At 37.5% G+C, this 20,409-nt stretch overlaps 1 protein-coding gene across 3 annotated transcripts in view; it reads right to left on the bottom strand.

Annotated features, from left to right (window-relative positions):
* ZFAND3 (zinc finger AN1-type containing 3) overlaps window positions 1–20,409 on the bottom strand; it is a 221,084-nt gene that overhangs the window by 63,901 nt on the left and 136,774 nt on the right. For all 3 annotated transcript variants that reach the window (XM_067564757.1, XM_067564758.1, XM_067564759.1), the window contains exon 4: window positions 8,711–8,890. In XM_067564757.1, the coding sequence (XP_067420858.1) occupies window positions 8,711–8,890 (180 nt within the window). The remainder of the gene's footprint in view (window positions 1–8,710; window positions 8,891–20,409) is intronic.

The following is a 20,409-nucleotide window of genomic DNA, read 5'->3' as shown; positions in this document are numbered from 1 at the left end:
AATACATATTCTAATATTATAAGCATGTAAAATAGCTTCCTCACCAGAATAATTTTATTTAAAAACCAGAGATCCTGGTAAAACAAATGTAAAACAAACTTAAAAATATCAAAGGGAATTATGTGTTCTTTGTTAAGTGATGACAATGTACTATCTCAAGGAAAAGAACGACTACTTGTGGAACCATAGTAACTGTAGTTAGAATAGATGGACAGCATAAATTCACACTTTTGGGAGCATATGCATTCGACACCATTAGTCAGAAGCCTCTGGAAAGCAGTTCTGTTGGGGCTACTACACACATGCTCCATTGTTCAAATATCGGACCAAGAATTTTTATGAGGAGCAGAAGCCCTGACCTGTAGTAGGCCTTTTCCCCATTTATTCCGAACCCATTGTATAGACTCCAAAGAAGTACGGGGAAAGGTGGGTGAGGAGTGTGGAATCTAGCTGTCAGTTCACCAAAGAACCAAATACTGGCTAAGTAACCTCTCTTTCTGCCATTACAGGAGGCACAGTGTTGGACCCAGAGTACTTTTAAGTCTTATGTGCTGGCTCAGTCCTGGGGATTTCTCAGGGTAGTTTTCCTGGTCTATCAACCAGGAGGGGAGAGACTCAGTGGACTGAAACCAGCCAGACTGCGCAATGCACAGAGCCTAATACTAAAGTAATACGTTTTTTTAGAAATTTAAGAACCATGAATATACTCAAAGCATGCTAACTAAAACAGTGAACAAACATGACCATGAAGTGAAAAGAATATAGGAGAACAAAGTTTCCCTATCCCCTGTTCACGGTGATCTTAAAGGGCCGTGTACAACTGAACCTTGATCTGACCTTTTGCTGCTGGGAGGGAGCTAGCACAGGGTGCCAAAGACCACTAATTCCCAGAAAGTTCCTACCTAGATGTTGAAAGCATGTGCACTCCCTGGAGGGAAGATCTAGGCTGGCAATCAAAGGACAGCTGGATTTCTTGGGGTATTAGTATAGTAAATAGCGCTTTTGTGAAGCTTTAGGAAAAATATTGAGAGTATTGCATTATTGGAAAGACCAGTGCTTTGGAAACTTGCCCAAACCAAATCTAGTTGTGCACTTGCTTAATCGGTAGAGACTTCCCTAATTTATCTGTATAATCAAGTTTGAAAAGAATCATCGATTAGTAGCACAAATACATAAAGATGTCAACTAGAGAGAATCTAAATTGGTGCAAGTTCAGCCTGCAGAGATAGCCCTGTCCTTCTGCAGGAAAAATATTCAGACATGTGAGAACGGCTTACTTGCTGTGCAGCTTATTCATTCAGCAGCATTTTTGGGTATGACTACACTGCAGCTAGGAATGAGCCTCCCACACAATAGACATTGTGATTCAAGCTGCAGCATGGGCTCTCAAGCCCACCTGAGTTGATCCCCTAGTCTTAACAGCCCGAGGCACAACATCCTGCTATTTTTACTGCACTGGCTCAAGCCCTGCTAGCACAAGTTTGTCTGCCCGGGAGGCACAATCCCAGCTGTAGTAAATCCTTATGTTACACCCCCATTAAACATAGATAAAAAAGGGTTAGATGTGAAAATTTTAGCAGATTTTAATGAGTTAGCCCTAATCCACCTTTGTGGATTTTTATTTATATTTTATCTATATAGTGTTCAAAGAGAAAGACTTTGCTGCTGCTGTTGCAGCATAGAAGATGTTTTTAGTGCTTCTAGCAAGGTATTCTGCAGGGCTGGCCATATTATATTTTGGTGCCATGGCTTCTGCTGCATCCCTGGGCTCCTCCCTCCCACCCCATTGTCTCCCCAAGCTCCCCACCCATCCCCCCGATCCACTGGTAAGGCCAACCCTGATATTCTGAGCCAAGATACCAATGTTCCATTCTATTTTCTCTCACAATCTACATGAGCTCAAGCAAGCCACTTTGCCTCAGTTTGCCTATTTGTAAAATGGGTATGATACATCCCTACCTCAGAGGTATAATTTAATGTCTGCAAGGTGCTTTTGAGATCTGCAATTAAAAAACTACATTACAAGTCATATTAGTATTAAACTTACATTGTTTTATTCACGCTTTTACAGAAATGTTTCAGTTTCAGCTTTCTTGGGCCCTTCTGTCTAATGAAGGAGGACAGAGAATATATTGCCAAATCTGCACTGCAAGACCAGCACAAATTGGAAGAAACAACAGTGGTAGCATTTTGCTGGTTTTAATGAGGCTTAAAAATTAATGTGTCACTGACATGAACAGGAGGAGTTCATTTCACAGATCTATGTGCCATCTCGGCAGCCTGTCTACATACTGAAGGCATAAAGCAGAGCCACAAACTCTCTTTTACTGAAACTTGCATTCTAAGGATAAAAGTAGAACCCATGGAAGATCCTGCTGCCATAATTTGCACAAAGCAGGGTTGAACTGCCCACAGAGAGTAGAGGCCAGGCCTGAAATGTACTATACATTCATTGCAAATTTCTAGCTCTATTTGTTCTGTATTGGCTCCCAAAACTAGGAGCCTAACAATTGTTTTTTTTGTTTTTTGTTTTTTTTTTAAATAAGGAAAATGAATGTTTTAACCTAATCTCTCCTAATTTCATCAGCTTTCAATTTTCAGAGTATATTGGTTAATTTTCCAGGGAGAGGCTATTTATACTCAAATTAAGAGGGGAAAAAATTGATTGTGCTAAAATCATGAGACGGTTTGCTACCATCTAGAGGTGAAAAACTGAACTATGTTTAACTTTTACATTTTCAGGATGTGCCAGACACTAAGCATATGTGCATAAATTTTAACACACACACCAAAGAATCATCCCCTAACTAAACTGTTTCACCTCTCTCACAATTATCTAGTTCTGTCAAGAAGCCTGAGAACAGTTGGACCTTACAACATGCCCTAAAAATCAACAGATTAAAGCAATGTCAAACATTAACCAGAGAAATATATTCTAGAATCAAGGGCTGTCTGATGAGAATGCCTTTGTCTGGTTCTCAGATGTACGAACTTAGGTACCAGAAGCAACAGCATGTGGACAGATGTCAGTTGATCTTGTGTGTTCACAAGGAAAACTTTAGGTTTGTTTCTTAAGGTCATTGTTTTATTTGTACCTTTTGTCAATTATGAGTGGGATACATTTAATTACAGTATGAACCATGTGGTCATATAACAGGTCATTGTTGCAACCCAGCACAATTTTAATAGTCGATGCATTCCTTTTAGAGAAAGGGTGAGATATTTGCTTCGGGAGAAGTCAGATTTGTGGATTTGCAATTTTATATTTCAAAGTATGGCAAAATTCTTTCCGATAATCACCTTTAAGAAATCAATCAGTTCTTGATTCCTTGGCTGAGAGGTGGTGTTGGGGGAGGTTAAAGTCTGTATTTGTTTACACAGTTAACACATTACAAAAGTATATACAAATTAACATATTTGTCTCTCCCCCTCGTCATAGATTTGTCTCTCTTCCTCATAATCTTTTATTGAGAATTCTTCAGGGCAAGGACCAATAGACAAGATTTGCAGTATTAACTAGTGCTTGTGCACGTCCATTTGGAGACACCTTAAAGGCCTCCAATTTTCAGAAAGTGATGAGCATCCGGCTCTGTCAAAATCCAGCCCCTTTGAAGTGTCTCAAATTGGGCATCCAGAAATGGAAGCATCCAAAAATCACTAGCCACTTTTGAAAATCATGGGCAATGTTTACTTCTATGTTTATAGACAAAGTAGCACAATAGTAATATAAATAATTTTTAATATTATACAGTGGAAAGCTGTCATGTCTGACTTGGTTTATTAATTTTGACTTACCCAAGCAAAAGGCAAAAACCTAAAGCAGTTACAAATTATTGAGAACCTTGGTTTTGTCTCATGCTGTACGAGAAAAGACCCTCAGAAAAGGGTGTGTGTATCTGTCTGCATTCTTCACACAGGAATCCTGAAAGACCTGGAATGACTGTCATGCAATTCTCATTCAGAGCACGGAAATAATGAAAATATTCATTGCTTTTTGAGCACAGTAGGTATGCCTGGCATTTTACAAAGCAGTGTTTAGGCAAGTCTCCACACTAGGAAGCTCAATCTGAACATCCAACAGTTGCATGGGGAGAACAGGCGAAAATAATACACTTCACCCTTCTGATAAAACTCTGAGAGAGAGAATATTGGTCCTCAGTGTTGCCAACTCTCACGATTTTGTCATAAGTCTCATGATAATTGCTTTCCTTAAAGCCCCAGCTCCTGGAGTCAAGTACATGTGTGATGATTTCAACTTTCATTCTTAAAGAAAAAGTGAGTTTCTAGCCCTCGTGGCTGTGGAGAAACTTCAAAATGTGACCCCCACTGCACCCTACAGACTCAAAAAACAGAAGACAAAGAAAAATAAAACCAAATCTATTATTTTTACATAATCATGATTTTTGGTGAACCTGATTCTTGACTTTTGAACATTTGGGGTTGGCAATACTGCAGTACATTAAACTCAAATACATTTAAACTCCCTGGAATACTTTCACACCTACAAAGGCTACTTCTCTATTTCTAGCACAGTCAAAAATGCTCAGTGTAAGAGCATCATCACTAGCACTAGTTCTACACAGAAATCTTTTGTCTTGAGTCATGCAATCAAATACACAAAAGTCGCCACTGACTTTGGGTGTACAGCTTGACACACCTAGAGCCAGATTTTTGATGCGTTGAGGTACCACTAAGAACTATGAATGCTCAGCATCTCTGAAAATTAGACCTAGGCATCTAAAGTTGGGCACACAAAAAATGAGGCACCATTGGCCACCACTGAAACTTCTGGTTTAAACCTTTAACAAAAGTTCTGCATCTACACCACCAAGTCAGAGGGCACATGTATCTGGTAGAAAGTCTATTTGCATATCTTAATTAAAAACATGTTATGCACCAGATTCCAATGCTTGTAATTGTTTTAGAAACACAAGCAACTCCCCTCTTTCCTCTCTGATTATGGTATTTGCAAATTCAAGAAGGCCAGGAAGAAGTTAAGCACATAATTAAAATAAAACCATGTCATTTGAAACTAAGAACTACTGAAATATCAAATCTGATCCAGCTGCCAAAGTCAGAGCTTTTCACACTGACATTTTTCATGTCTTACTACAATTTAGAGATAGCTTTAAGCCTGCATAGTGTCAGTTTTAGCTCCACCTGTATAGAAAAAGGAAAACAATGTGACAGCCCCAAAGAAGATGAAGGGCTGAAATTAAGTGAAACTGTTCCATATCTAGTGTGACCTTTCTTTACCAAAATACACAGAACCTTACCTTAATAAGCAGATTTTTAGATTGTGTCTCGGGAAAAAAGCCTCCTGCAGCCCTTTCTCCCCGGCCATGAGATAACTTCAGATAGCCACCTGCTAAGAAGCTCAGCTAATCATCTCAAGAGCAACAGACTAATCCTATGCTAGTGCTGGCCAAGTAACTAATGTTAGGACATCCTAAACAAAGGGCAGAAAGGGGCATAAAATATAGAACTATCCAGAACTATCCGGATTTAGAAGAACTGATCTACACATAGTTTTTTTCTGATTTAACTGCATCTGTTTAGAAACAGATACAGTTAAATCTGTGCAATCCCTTACGCAGGCAGAGTTATATTATTATCAAAATGCTTATCTATTACAGCCTATTTCAGTAAATTGCCTAAGTTTCTAAACCAATATAGGTAAATCAATATAACAACTGTTTGCTGATCACCCCGAAGATGCCAGAGAGAAAAATACAGTTTCAGTAACACGCCTGAAAAAGATCTTAAAACTGTTTTTCTCCCCCAAAGTTGTAACAGCATCTCATAAAGGAAACGTAGTGCTTCATAGATCCTAAACACAAGTGACGAAATTAGTCACAAAGCCTTTGATCTGGGTGTACTACTGTATGCAGTCTGTAACCCTCAAAGAACTACCTTAGTTCTGCAAGAAAATTTTTAATCAGCAAACTGGCTAAACCCGAAACAATCAGCACCCCCCTCATGTGGTTAAGGTGATTGCTCAACGCTTGATGTGACAGGAGATAGAAACCTGCAGTAATTTGGCTCTGTATACAAGATGCGCTAGAAATTAAATGTGGTTCTCACAGGAAAAGCAATCAAAGTTATAAAAAAAGCAAGATCATATTTAAAGATTGTCAAACTGAACTCCTGAAAAATCTGACCCTAGGAACTTCCCTCCTGAACCATTCACTGAATATTTAGAGGATAAAAGACTCCTTGAAGACAAAAAAATAAAACAAAAAAATCAGATTTTCCTCCATATAGAATTTGAATCTTACCATAGTAGATTTATATGGTTCTCTTTAGTTGTTATAACATGATGAACAGAATTCATTAATTACCTAAAGGCTTGCCGCAGTTTTGCTGAATCTGTTTATCCTGGAGACTCAACTACCATGGCAAATGCCTTGATGTGAGACTGATTTAGAAGACATGAAAAGGGGGAGAGGTGGCAGAAAGACAGCAACCTGAGCAGTTCCTGTAAGAGAAAACTTCTGAGCTCTCCAATCTTTCCACACTTTGATAAGGATTAACTTAATGATCCCATACATTGATTCCAGTGAATTACTGCAATTCTATTCAGTACAGCACGCAGCTGTACATCATCATACTGCCCTGCAAATATCAATCTTCTAAGAACGCTGCTGTAATGAGAGAGGTGTATGCTTTATAGAACTAGCTACAAAATAAATAAGTAATGTACAGAAAAAGCCACCTTTAAATTAAAAGAAAAAAAGACATTTAAAGTTTGGACATTCTTCCTTATGGGAAAGAACCTTCCACTTTGAAACCATTATCCATCAGAAAAGCTCCATCTGTTGTATAATTATCTCTGATAAATGACACTAGTCTGAGCTTCATTAGAGAGTTGCAGGGAGGGGAAGAGAACTAGCTGAAACTGTAAATAAATCTCACCACTGTTTTTCACTTAAACTAAAGCCATCCCAGCAGGAAGTTGTAAAGTATTTTTTTTATAGGTAATATTTTCAAATGCTCTACTGGCTGTGCTGCCTAATATCCATTACCTTGGAGCATCCATTGATGAGTTTGTAGCAATCAGGGATGGAAAACATTTTATTTTTTTACTTCCCTCCTCCCCGCACCCACACACATTCTTTGTAATCCAACTCAAGTCTCAATGAAAACATTTTCACAAAACCTGGCCCAGCAGCATGGAAGAAGTACCCCTGTGTCACCAAATGGTAGATCTTGGGTTATGAGTGAGCAGGGGATTGAAGGCCCCAGACCTGTGAAGGCTCAACATGTTGTTGAATTCTCTAGGAAAGGTGTTGTAAGAACTGCTTTTACAGCACCCTACAGGTTTTCCGTGGAGAAGCGCTTGATGGAGGGAAGTGATGGGATGGTGGCCGCCAGCAACTGTGTGTGTGAAGGAGAGACAACAACAATAATCACATTGCAAATTAACTCTTATTACAGCAACTGAGATCAGAGTGCCTTGGAGTTTAATTAATCGGAGGTGCCCATTACTGCCTGTTATAGCACTGACAGGGTACCCTAATACTGCATTCATAGCATAGTACAATCTAATTTTAATTAAAGTTTATGTTAAAGTTAGTACATATAAACTATCACAATCCCTATATTTGTATGCAGTGTTGTAGCCGTGTTGATCCCAGGATATTAGACAGCCAAGGTGGGTGAGGTAATGTGTGTTATTGGACCAATCCATACTGATACATACTGCCTTGTTCAGACCACTAAAACTAACAAAACTGAAACACAACAAAGGCAATGTATCAAAGTTCTTTCAGCCCTAGCTCTTTGAGGCAACTACTATAAATAAGAACTCTGAAAGTGTTTAAGAACACTGCCATCTCCAGAAGCTTCCCTACTAACAAAGATGTGTATATAAATATGTTCTCCTTGGAATGTGCATGTGTATCTGCCATTCAGTAGATACAAATGTATTAAGACCAGGAAAGATTCTTTCCATAACCCACCATTCAGAAAAGTAAGACTTTAGTCTGAAAAAAATGAAACTATGAATTACACATTATTTATGGGTTTAACACATTTTAACTCAATATATTACACACAGCATTAACTTGTACAGAAATTTAAAATAATTTTCCTGAAAATAAGATGAGACACACTAGCCCAGAGTTTGAGCATGCCGAGTCTGAACATTTTACCTCTGCATTTAGATAGGATTCTAGTCTGTAAGAGTTCTGTAAACAGAGAACTGTGAACAGGGAGATGAAGTCAAAGATCATCCCCCAGTCAGTTTTATGAGAGATTTACCATCAGTCTAACAAACCCTAAGTTATAGTCAATAAACTGTAACCATTTTAAAAAGATTTTAAAATAAAGATATATGGACCAAATTGATAAGATTCTGGTTTCCATACCATAGCATACAATAATTTACCTGTAGTAATGTAGGGACAAAATTTTATAAAATTGCTGAAATTGTCTTAGAGTCAATCAAGATCAATATGACTCAAGTTCAAATAGCTGTAAGTCAGCATAAAAATGGTTTCTAAAATCCTGGTGGCCCCTTTTGTGTTTGTTCATTTTTTGATTAAACCCAGCTGTTTGAGTTTCATGATTATTTTCTATTCCCCACACCCCCAAACTTCCAAAAGAGAGATCATATCTTTCCAGTAAGAGTTGTTGACAAATGGCACTGAGAAAAGAGCAGATGTTTAGGCTTCCTCTGTTTTCCCTTCCTCAGGGCTCGCGCACTTACATTCCTCTTTACTCAGTGAAGTTACATTCAGTTCTGTCGAAAGTTGCTGGTTGGAGTTAACAGTCTGCGTAGTTAGAGAGGTATTGCTGTTGTCACTGTTTGTTTCTCCAGAGAACAAATCTGATTGGCTGTTGCTTGTGCTGGGAGTGGAGTCGTCATCTGGCTGCTTCTTTTGGAAATCTATCAAAAACAAGGTTGAGAAAGTGGGATGAGGTATGAAGGCTATTCCCTTCATTTTAGGCTTGAAGCAGCAGAATTGAGACACAAAAATGAAAACAATCTAAAATGCAATGAGTACACAGTCTGGGTTAACATTACTCAAACTGATTCCAGGCATATGCTGTGGAATAAAAAGTTGAAGTAGCTTAGGGTTTTGATTTATCCCCGATTTGAAATGCCACTTTAGAATTTCCTTATTATTTACAAGTACTGACAGAGTGCTCAGCACAACACAAAGAAGACAACAGTCCAAGGATCTTGGTCTAACAGAGCATCCGAAGTTTACTTGTGTGTTGGACATTCGAACACTTACCATACATGCTGTTGCATAAACAGTTAAAACAAAGTGTGGAGAAAGTATGTACATCTGGTGATCAAGAACTGAAAGACTCCCTGGGTTATCCAATCCAACTATAAGAATGTTTACACTATGGTTCTGTGCAAAATGTTTCTCACTGTTGCTACCTGTAAAGTTCTACCAGAGTAGCAATGATGGGAGTGCTAGTGTAGACAGGGCTTCTGGTTGTCTGTAAGCACTGCATGGTCTAACCCAATTCAGGGCAAACCTAGACAACTTGAGTAAAATGCTTGTGATGGACGCCTGTTGCTTTGTCTACACTAGTGCTCCCCACTATTGTTTCCATTAATGGAGCTAAACTGGTGGTGGCAACTGTGGGAAATACAGTTTCTCCAGCCAGCTAATATGTTTTTAAAGGAGTTAAACTGTGTCTACAGTAGCTGCAAAATCGTGTTTAAAATCATGCTAGCTAGTATTTTCAAACAACCTATATTCCTAATCTAGTCAGGGCCAGAGAATGAGCTGCAAGGAGCATGAAGCTGGAGCTTCTGCAACTGGACTAGAGAGGAATCAGCCAGGGAGTGAAGGAGCTCCTGCCTGGCAAGAAGTGGTTCAGAGAACAAAAAAGTCACTTCTTGCAATAGCACAGTCTTGAGACATTGGGATACCAGTTATCACAGATGGCTTTTGAAACCCTAGGACTGTCCCGATCATATTTGAACGGTTGGCAGCTATGCTTCATTCACTTTGAGCATGGCCCTTGAACTCCTGGCTGACTACCAATCTGACCTTTTGCTAGGAAATGTTTTGGCACTCGTGGTGTACATACTGTATGCACTAAATGATCTCTACCTGCAAATGCAAGGACAAGGTAGAGATTAAATGAAAAGTGTTTTGTGACAGAATTATATGCAACGTACTGCACAGAAGTTAAGTTATATTGTGTACATCTCAGAAATGGTAGCACCTATACCCTTGAGCAGTGGAACAAAATATATTCTGGTTATGCTCTATATTCTACATCTAGACAATTAGTCACTGCTTAATTTGTAATGAAAAAGGTTCTGGGGCTCATGCCACTGGGTTCAAGCAGTTTTTTTTTACATTCATAACTGATGCAGCAAGCCCAAAGATGCTGGGACTATGAAGCACCAAATCTAGCCTCTGGCACAGTTTAAGCACTGCCATTAGTGATCTGCAAAACCATTTCAAAAGTCCATTTGGAGTTATAACAATAAAAATTAAAAAACTTATTAACATCCTACAAGTAAAAAATTCTCAGCTGATTTCCTCTTTCCCTCCAAAGCAGAAACAAACATTTTGCTTTTGGGCTGCACTGCCTGCTAAATTTCATCTGCAAAGAGTTTTACAGGTGAATTTTAAAACTCTTTAAAAATTAACCTGTATAATGAAAATCCTGGCAGACTCCTAATGACAATATAGTCAACAGTGGCACTACACATGACATCTCCCAAAAACTATTTATTTGTTCAGTGTGCACATTCAGCAAGGTTTTTTTTCCTGAAAGGCTACTCATTTTTACACCTACTGATAAACTTTCCTGCTTGAAACCAGGCACAAAAAGCTGACAAAAAATTCATCATTCAGTAATGGCATTATCCCCGAAGCTTAGTATTGAAACAGCTGGCAGACTAGAGCCGCTATACTGCAGCAGAGTCCTACATAACAATTATACACTTTTAGCCATTGTGGCCCTAAGACTTCCTACATTCAGAACTGTATTCTTTATTCATTAGGATTTGCTAGTAGATTTGACAAATCAATTAGCTCACACAGAACCCACACTTGCTCCACTGTGTGTGGTAACTGAGCATGTCTATTTTTTTTTATTTTTTTTTTAAAGCTTTCTCCAAAGCAGACAAAAGGAGGCAGAAAAAAATGTGGAAATTGCTGCTCTGAAGCAATTGAAAGATTTTAGTTCTTCCAAAAACACCCACACTGCTTTTGGAATACAAATTCAACTGAAAAATTGCCAGTGGAAGATTTGAGGGGTCCTATTGATGACAGACTGGTGCCATCAAAAACCACCACCAAAATGCACAGAAATCAAAATATGCAGTTGATCACAAATAGAAACTGGGATTTCCACAGTAAGTAGTTTGGTGTGTGCAATTTTAGCTGATGATCCATCTCAATCAAGCAGTTTTTACAGTTAGCTTTTTAACCAGAGGCAGAGGCTCCATAAGGAGCTTTTAAACTATCACAAAAGCTGTTGGTCAAATGCTTTTCTACAGGAAGTCAATAATTTCTGGCTTCTACTAAAACAATGTGAATACGCTGTGAGGCAACTTCATTTTTCTGGGGTACCCTCATTAGGTTCTACAAGCATTTAAATGGGTTTCCTTACCTTAAAAAAAGTTACAACTAAATATCTAACAGTGGAACTCCCTAATGTCATCTACATTTCTGATCTCGTAGTAATAGCAGCGTGCTGAAAGCATGGTATGGAAGACTGAACATGGGACTGAGAACTAGCTATTCCACTGCCTCATTATATTACCATATCCAAGTTGCAATCTTTGACAGCCTCCATCTGTAATAGAAGGGAAGCTCTTAAATTCTACCATTTTCAAAAAGATTCTGCTGTTTCTCACACAATATTCTACCAGAAAGATATATTTTGCAATGCTATACTCTTATCTTTTTAAAAGTTCCTACTTTTTGAAAGCGTGCCCACTGTATTACATGCCTCACAGAAGTGTCTTAGTGCTTTGAAAATGTCAAAAGGTAAACATTAGTTTACTATTTTAGAATCAGTCTTTCAAATGTAAAAGAGGTCAAGACCATTGTTGACATTAAGATCCCACAGCATCAGAACAGAGTTTGCATATTAGAAAACAAAATACATTAGTAGAGATCCAATGGCACAAGGGCATTAAATTACTTAACATGGTTGAACAATTGTAGCTTAAACAGAAATCAAGAGATACCCCCAACAAATAATGAACAAAGAGAACACAGCTTCAATACATATAACTACAGCTAATTACTGAAAATTATATTAGAAATAAAGATAGTTTAAACTACAATGCAAGACCTATTCCTTCATGCACTTTGCGTATTTAATAACTGATGTGAACAATGTATTTATTAAAAACTCTAAATGTTTCATATTAAGTGGAGTGCTCCAATTTTTAATTGTGCAGATGCAAATATTAATAAGTTGAATTAGACTTGTTATATATATATGGAATATACACTGTTGTATTTGGTTTCCTTGAAACAGAGCTCCTGTTAACATAAGTAACTTACAGATCAACTTGATCTCACTCTTACATCCCAAAAATTGGCAGTAAATTCAGAAATGTTGAGTTTATTTGAAGCCTGTTAAGCCCAAGATGCTAACAAAACAATAAGCTGGATCCTGCCAATTCTGAGTTTTTATTCTTTTGATTAAAATCTCAATAATTTCTCTCTCAATACTCTCAAAACTCTATTTATAAGATGTTAGGCTTGGTTAATAGCTTCAGCAAGAGTTGATGAAAACCAAGCAATCTGTTATTTAAAAAAAATTTTATATAAATGTTCTACGTACAGAAGAATTTTCTGTCTACACTTAAAAATACTTTTTCTGTCTACACTTAAAAATAAAAGTTAACCTAACATAGGTCAACTTACAGCCACCGATACAATTACAATGGTGGCTGATGTCCACACTGCCCTCCTTGGGTCGGTAGAGTGTAACCTCTACGTAGCTTCTGTATCTCCCTTTGACTGTTGCTGAATTTCGCCGTGAGTGTAGACCAGGCCTGAGTGTCTTGCATAGCCATTCAGGAACCAACAATAGAGAGGCACCAGCCAATTACCTCCTTACGGTTTGTAAGAACTGCACCAAAAGGAGTCTATCCCCAAAATTATAAGTCCACTATCCCTTCATTGTAGGGAAGACATGCAACAGCTTTTGTTACTGAGCTAAGATTTCTAGACATACTAATTTGAGACCACACTGGTTGAGATAAAACATTAAACAAATGTATTAACTATAGGCAAATAACTTTTAAGTGATTATAAATAAGTGGCAAGTGTAAAGATATTGAAAGTAGTTAGCAAATTAAATAAACACAAGATCGCAGTCTAAGTTCTACACACTAACAGGATTTGAATCTAAAAATTATCCGACTCTGAGAGATGGTACATGCAGGCTACCAATCCTCAGGGTTTTGTTTTTTTTTGTTTTTTGTTTGTTTTTTTAAGGTTTGCAGCTATTTTATTTACAAGTATACATTTAACACAAAGAAACACTGATATCCAAGCCTAGTTAAGAGTAGTGTAACAATATGCATTATTTTGATGATTATTCTAATCAACAAACTACATTGAAAAAGTAATGCCAGTAAAATATTTGGTCATAATATTAAGAAATACAATATAAACTGAAAATATGATTGCTTAAAATTTGAAAATGGAAGTGAAGCCATTTACACAGGAGTCAGAGTTTAACAATCTGACGGGAAAAGCTCCAACCAACTGTGTATCTCAGGTTAACAGAAGAAAAAAGCATAGTTTAACCTTAAAGATTTTTTTTTTTTTTTTTTTACAATGGATTTACTTTCCTTTTATTATAAATAAGAATATAAACCAAAGACTGTGGCTGGCAATATACTGAGTCTAGTACAGAGCGAGCAATCCACTCTCAAAGTTCTTTGTAGTGAGAACTTGCAAATAAAAGCCTCCCAGAAAAGCTAGAAAAATAATTTAGCATTTTTTATAAGAGCACCTTAAAGACATCTTGCAAATATCAAAAGTGTGCAGAGGAATCCAAAACGCCAGATGCCCCCAAATGGGCACAGCTGTATTTCTTCACAAATTTCTTCAGTGTCCGAAACTTTTCCTTGGGAAGGCTGACTGCTTTCCTCACCTGGGACAACCTCTCCCCCAGTCCAAAGTTCTTTGTCCTCCAGATGCTTCTTCCCGTCTTGAGTTGGGGGGAGAGAGACTTCACTGTAAACAATTTCTGTCAGTGGAATATATTCTTGAATGGGTGAGAAAGAGCCATTAACGCTCTCTGGCCACTCCATTGTTGTGCCTGAAAGGCTGTTTGTGGGAGTTTCCTGCCTTGCAAAACACTCTAGTAGCATTTACAACAATATTTTATAACTTTACATACTACGGTAGCACACACAATCTAACAGGATATAAATGTTTAGCAGATCAGAACATATAATAATTATATGACATCAGTGAATATGGGTTTTTGGAGTATTGTTTTCAGACACAGGGTGTCACACCCACCCACCTTGTGTCTCTAATTTTCTTCAGTTAATTGAACTCAGAAAATTTATTTCCAGATGGCAGAGATTCGGTTATTAGTTTAGCCCTCCACTGAGAGAATAAACTTGACTCCAGCCTTAAAATAGGTTGTTTAGGAGGCAGAATTCTCTCTTTTCCCATTTACCATCAAGTCAAAGCAACCACCAACATGGCTTTGTGTTCTAGTCCTCCAAATGAGAGAGACTCCACAGACAGCCTCCATCCGTGATTTTAAGACTACCAAACCAGTGTAATCCCAGTGTACGAAGTTAAGGTAAAACAAACAAACAAAAAATTCAATGTACCTTCCATCATCCCCATTTGACCCTCAAGCACTAGGACCCAGGAAAAGATTTAATATGAACTGTCCAACTGCCTTAGAAATAGTTTGCAAATACTTAAAATGCTATGACATCCCGCCATAGGATCACAGTTGGCTCAGTCCCAGCATTCAGTTCAACCAAGCATTTCATATAAGATACATTACATAGCACAATATCGTCAGGCCTTACCTCTTTGTTATTTATAAATGTGGCTGTAATTTCTATAACATGCTACACTTATCTAAACGACATAGGATTCATGGGTTCCTGGTAAATTAACAGCTAGTCAGATGAACTTTATGCACTTATGCTTAACACTATGTACCATGTAGACACAGAATTCTGAAGAGAGTTATGTCTACGTTTTATAATATAAATGAATTTACACAAGATGGTGTCTTTTCCTGTTACCGTATCCTGACCCAAGAGCAGCATAGTTGTGACCAAAAGGCCATGAATTTAGGCACTATCTGTTGCTTGCTCTGAGAGTAAAAAGATAAGAGGTTTCTGATTTTCGGTATTATTATAGCAATTCATGTAACCATCAGGATGGTGTATTCAAACAGATGAAATGCATTATGAAAAGTATTAGTATTATCAAAACTTAATATTTGAATCAGTCAAGTTTAATTACTTATAAGACTTTTGGTTAGGAATTTATCTGGTTCATTGCTGAAATTATACTGTCCCTTGATTTTTCATTTCTACAGCACCTAAAGCTTTGCGGTGTGAACTAACAAAAAAGTTATTATTTGGAGAACATTTACTTCTTATGCAGCATTTATTGTGCAGACAATACAGTTTTCCCTGCAAGAGTATCTTGTTCTTTATAGAGAATAAATTAATGTGGCAGCATTACAGCAAATATCTAACAATCCATTAGCATCACAATAACAGGCACAAGAGACTTTTACCGTCTAATCAGAAAATGGTTTCATGTCTAAAAATACAGATGTTAAAAGTACTTCATGAGAAGGAATATGAATATTATGATATTAAATTTGCTACAGTGCACTGTTTATTTTAAGTTATTGCATCATTTCATTTTTTTCTTCAAGTGCCTGGAAAAACAGTTAATACTTTTACCTCAGATTACTCAGGATATTCCTCCAAATTATGGAACATCAAAATAAACTATTGGTTGAACTTTTCTGGTTCATTGCATATTAAAAACATCTCAAGTGCCATTCATATTTGACTTGTTCCAGAGGGATAGCCGTGTCAGTGTGTATACAGCAAAAACAACGAGAGTCCTGTAGCACTTAAAGACTAACAAATTTCTGCAGGCATAAGCTTTCGTGGGCTGCAACCCACTTCCTCAGATGCATGAAATAGAAATCAGATAGGAGGTATATATATATATATACATCCAAGGGTAAGAAACAACTATGGGGAGGGTAGGTGTAAACAAAGTCCATTCAGTTAAGAGTAGATGAGGATTATTCACAATCACCGATTAGAAGGTGAGAATGTGTGAACAGTGACAATTACTTCTTGTAATAATCATTCCAAGCCCCTATTCAGACCCAGTTTGATTGTGTCAAGTTTGCATATGAGTTCCAGCTCTGCAGTTTCTCGCTGAAGTCTGTTTTTGACTGCATTTTGGATAATAAGCTAAGGTCTGCCATAAAACACTTCCACTTATGTACCCTAAATACACATTTGAATGCAACTACAGGCTCTGATCCTGGAAAGCCAACTGGACTCCACAATGACTTATGAGGGTTTTTTTTTATACTATGCACAAGGATGTGCTAAGTAGTTTACAGGTAAATAGACAAGGAGCCTGGCCTGAGGGGTTTATAATGTACCATTTAGACAATTATTTGTATTATACTACTGCCCAAAAGCTCCAAAATGGGATCAGGACCCTATTACGGTAGGTGCTGTGCAAACATTTAGTAAAAAAAATATAGTCCCTCAAGTAGCTGACAACAATAAGAGGCAAGGGGTGGATGAAACAAATTTAGAAAGGGGAGGGAGGATGAGAACTGTAATTATGAACACGTTTTTGTGTGAACAAGCAGCACATACAGTACAGCTCACCCCATGTATATAGGAAACTAGTGAAAACAACCATAAACAAAGGGTGGGTATGGACAGAATGTGGAGAGTCAATTTATGGACATTTAGTGAATGGTTATTTTCAAAACAATTGTATATTCTTAATTCACTCACTGAGCTGTTTGTTAGGAGGGATTTTGATGTAAGGCTGGCATTGTTGACAGAACAGAGGGGGCAAGGAGAACATGAAAGGAAGAGACAAAATCAAACATGTAAACAGGGATACATAATGAATGGCCTTGAAAGCACAGGCATGCAGATTCCCTTGCAAGAGTGGGGCTATATATGGTAAATGCGGAATCCCATTTCCCTAATGCAACATACTGTGAAGTTACATCATGACATGTGCAGTGTTGCTCACCATATCTGGGGTCTAACAAAGCTTCCAACAAATATCAGAGGCTTGATTTCCTGTACTACTCAACTATTTAGTAATGTACTACGAGAGCATCTGGTGCAGAACCTCCATGCACTAACTGAAAGGTTCTTTCCACCATGGAGGCTTCATTTCAGTCTGTCTATTTTAAGCCTGCTGCTGTTGTTATATTTCCTTCTAACACAGTAGCAGCAACACTAACTCAAGCTTAGATACTACAGTAATTTGTATGTTATAAAAACCTAGGTTTTTCAAATTTAATTTTTCTCCTCAAACACCAGAAAGGGAGACAAAACAGCTCCAAAAATAAGTGATGCTATAAAGGCAGACAAAGTGAAGATGCTCAGCAGACTGTGGGCCTATATTGCACTAGAGACAGAGATACAAGTGAAAGTGATAGCTGTGTTCCTGGAAAAACAACTTGAGTTCTGTAGCACTTTAAAGACTAACAATTTTAATTTCAGTAGGCATAAGCTTTCGTGAGCCTCAGCTCACTTCCTCAGATGCAGTTGGCAGAAATGATACAGCAAAATAGGAAACAGAGAAAATATACAGAAGGCAACATTTACGTATCCAAGTGCATAGATAACAATGGGGAAGCCGGGTACTTGAGGCTTGATGACAACCATTGAGTAGGTGGTGAGAATGGGTCATCAGAGAAAATTACTTCTTGTAATGAGATAGCCAATCCTGGAAGTACTTGTATTCATCCTGTTTCTTGAATTATCAGAAATCTGGGTTAAACTGTACAAAAAGTCACTCACAAACATATTGAACTTTTGTGCATATTTAACTTTTGCAATGTACTACTGTAGACACTTGACATTGGACATATTTATATTCATGTTTTCCCTCAGTATTAAATTTGATGATACTTGTGCTTTTTGGTAACTTTCATCTTCCTTCTCCTCTCAAGAGAAACTTGTGTATGAATAAAAATATCAAATCTTCTCCCTTGTGGCTATTTTACTTCCTACATAGTCTTATGAGATTGATATATTTTGCACAAGAAATCCCTGTTTCATTACCAGGATGCCCTGGTTTTAGTACATTCAGCTATTACTTAGGGAAGTGCAGCAATGCATAAGAGTAAGTACTAAACGAAGCAAACAAGAAAATAGGTTGAACAATGAGATTAACAGGAAAATTTTTATATCTAAACATTGACTAACTAAATTCCAAATGTAAATATTTGAAAAATACCAAGATGATAGATGGATTTATGTATAGGTATAGAAGTATCTATAGGAACTCTATTAGCTGGGCTTCTAATATAGCTATTCTGAAAACAGTGTCATTGCCACAGCACCTCATGCTCCTATTATCTCCATAGTAGTTCTGCAATGCTGAATGGATCAACAAGGTGATGAAAAAGTAGTTTCCCTAGTACCTGCAGAAATAGACACTGACAGCAACTATCTCACAAAATAAAGACACTACCTGGATTGTCAGCTGATGAAAAATAACTTACTGTATCACTTTGCCATCACCAGGAAGAGGGTCAGCACAATTTCATGTAAATAAACCTAGCGTTTTAACAAAGGTTGTGTCATTTTTTAAATTGGTGTGCATGCACTTAGACAATGTTGTTAAGAACTTTTATCCTATAAAACCTGCAAATGATAATGACAAGATAGCATATTTATTCACAGAACTCATTAATTTATTGAAGCTATTACTTTGGCAATTGGCATTTCTCACGGTCCCTGCTATAGGACACCTTGTCTTAAGTAGTCAGCATTCATACTGACTCCATTACACAGCATGTACGGTGGGAAAGTGCTGTATAAACATATCACCGCATTGCAAAAACTAATGTCTCATTGCAAAACTAAAAATTTAGAAGGTCAGCTATTTAACAGCTGGTTCTATTGGTGGAACTATAATAAATAATAAAAAATTGTTTTCTTTCTAGATATAATTGTAATGCATGGATTCCTGGACCTATGGCATGGAAATGATTTAGTCAATCAACCCAAAGGGAAAGGACGGAATTTGTTCTAACTACATTGTGCAACATGTACAGTTATTGCATCTTAAGTTTGGCAACAGGAAATACTTCGCTTAAACTAACATTTTCAAATATAATGGAGTGTTTACATACATCAATGAGGGCTTTTTGCCTAGTGAAATATCTATGATGCACCATTCCCAATAGGTGGATGTCGTGTTAAGAGACACTGTAAAATGCTTTTAGAAGAGAGAGTAATACAGTAATAAATAAACCTGTGAAATGGAGGAAGCAGGGTTAACAGTGATTCTGAGGGTGGCGAGGAACAACTGATGAGGAAAGATGAAAAGAACTAAGGATACGTCAACACTTAAAACGCTCTTCAGTGTAGACGCTACCTATGCCAACAGGAGGGGGTTTCCCATCAGTGCAGGTAATCTACCTTCCTGAGAGGCAGGAGCAAGGTTGATGAAAGAATTCTTCCATCGACCTAGTGCTGGCTATATTGGGTCTTAAGTCATCTTAACAATGCTGCTTTGGAGAATGGATTTTTCAGATACCAACTGACATATTTAAACTGATCTAATTTTCTAGTGTAGACCAGGCCTAACTCTGTATTGCTTGATTAAACAATAACTAGGAGGTGGTATGTTAATTATCTACAAGTATTTCCTGGATGAAAACTTCAAGAAAGGAGAAGAATTGCCTAGTGTGGTCTGAGTGAAGAAAAACAGTGGGCTATGAAAACTAAAAAGAAAATTGAGGCTGAAAAAGGTCATGGAAAGTTTATTAAAAGGTTTGGTCTGTAGAACCTACTCAGGTAAAGGAGAGGAAGCCCAGTTGTGTGGGAATTTAGAATATGGACAAGATATACTCTAGAGAATATACTGAAGGATCAAGTTTATATTGGCTGGGGGACACAACATGGATAAAATGACTGCAGTGACTTTATCTTCCCTAAATTTTTATCATTTCACCTCTAGGATTCTTGAAATATAAGTACCCTTGTAGAAAAATTGCACAACACTAATGATTTAGAATAGAAACACGCAGTTTCAAAGGGATTTCATGGAGTACAAAGGCATCCAAAATGCAGTGTGAAACAAGGGAAAAAATTCTCTTACTGTGATTGGAATAAGCAAACGCACACACAAACCAAGGACTTGACAACATGGGAAGCTCCTAGGAAATGGACTA

Source organism: Emydura macquarii, unplaced genomic scaffold (assembly GCF_026122565.2).
Source record: "Emydura macquarii macquarii isolate MOO-44397 ecotype Brisbane River unplaced genomic scaffold, CSIRO-AGI_Emac_v2 contig_2676, whole genome shotgun sequence".
NCBI classification, from domain to species: domain Eukaryota; kingdom Metazoa; phylum Chordata; order Testudines; family Chelidae; genus Emydura; species Emydura macquarii.
The sequence above is the reverse complement of the archived record's forward strand: the minus strand, read 5'-3'. Positions and strand labels throughout refer to the sequence as shown.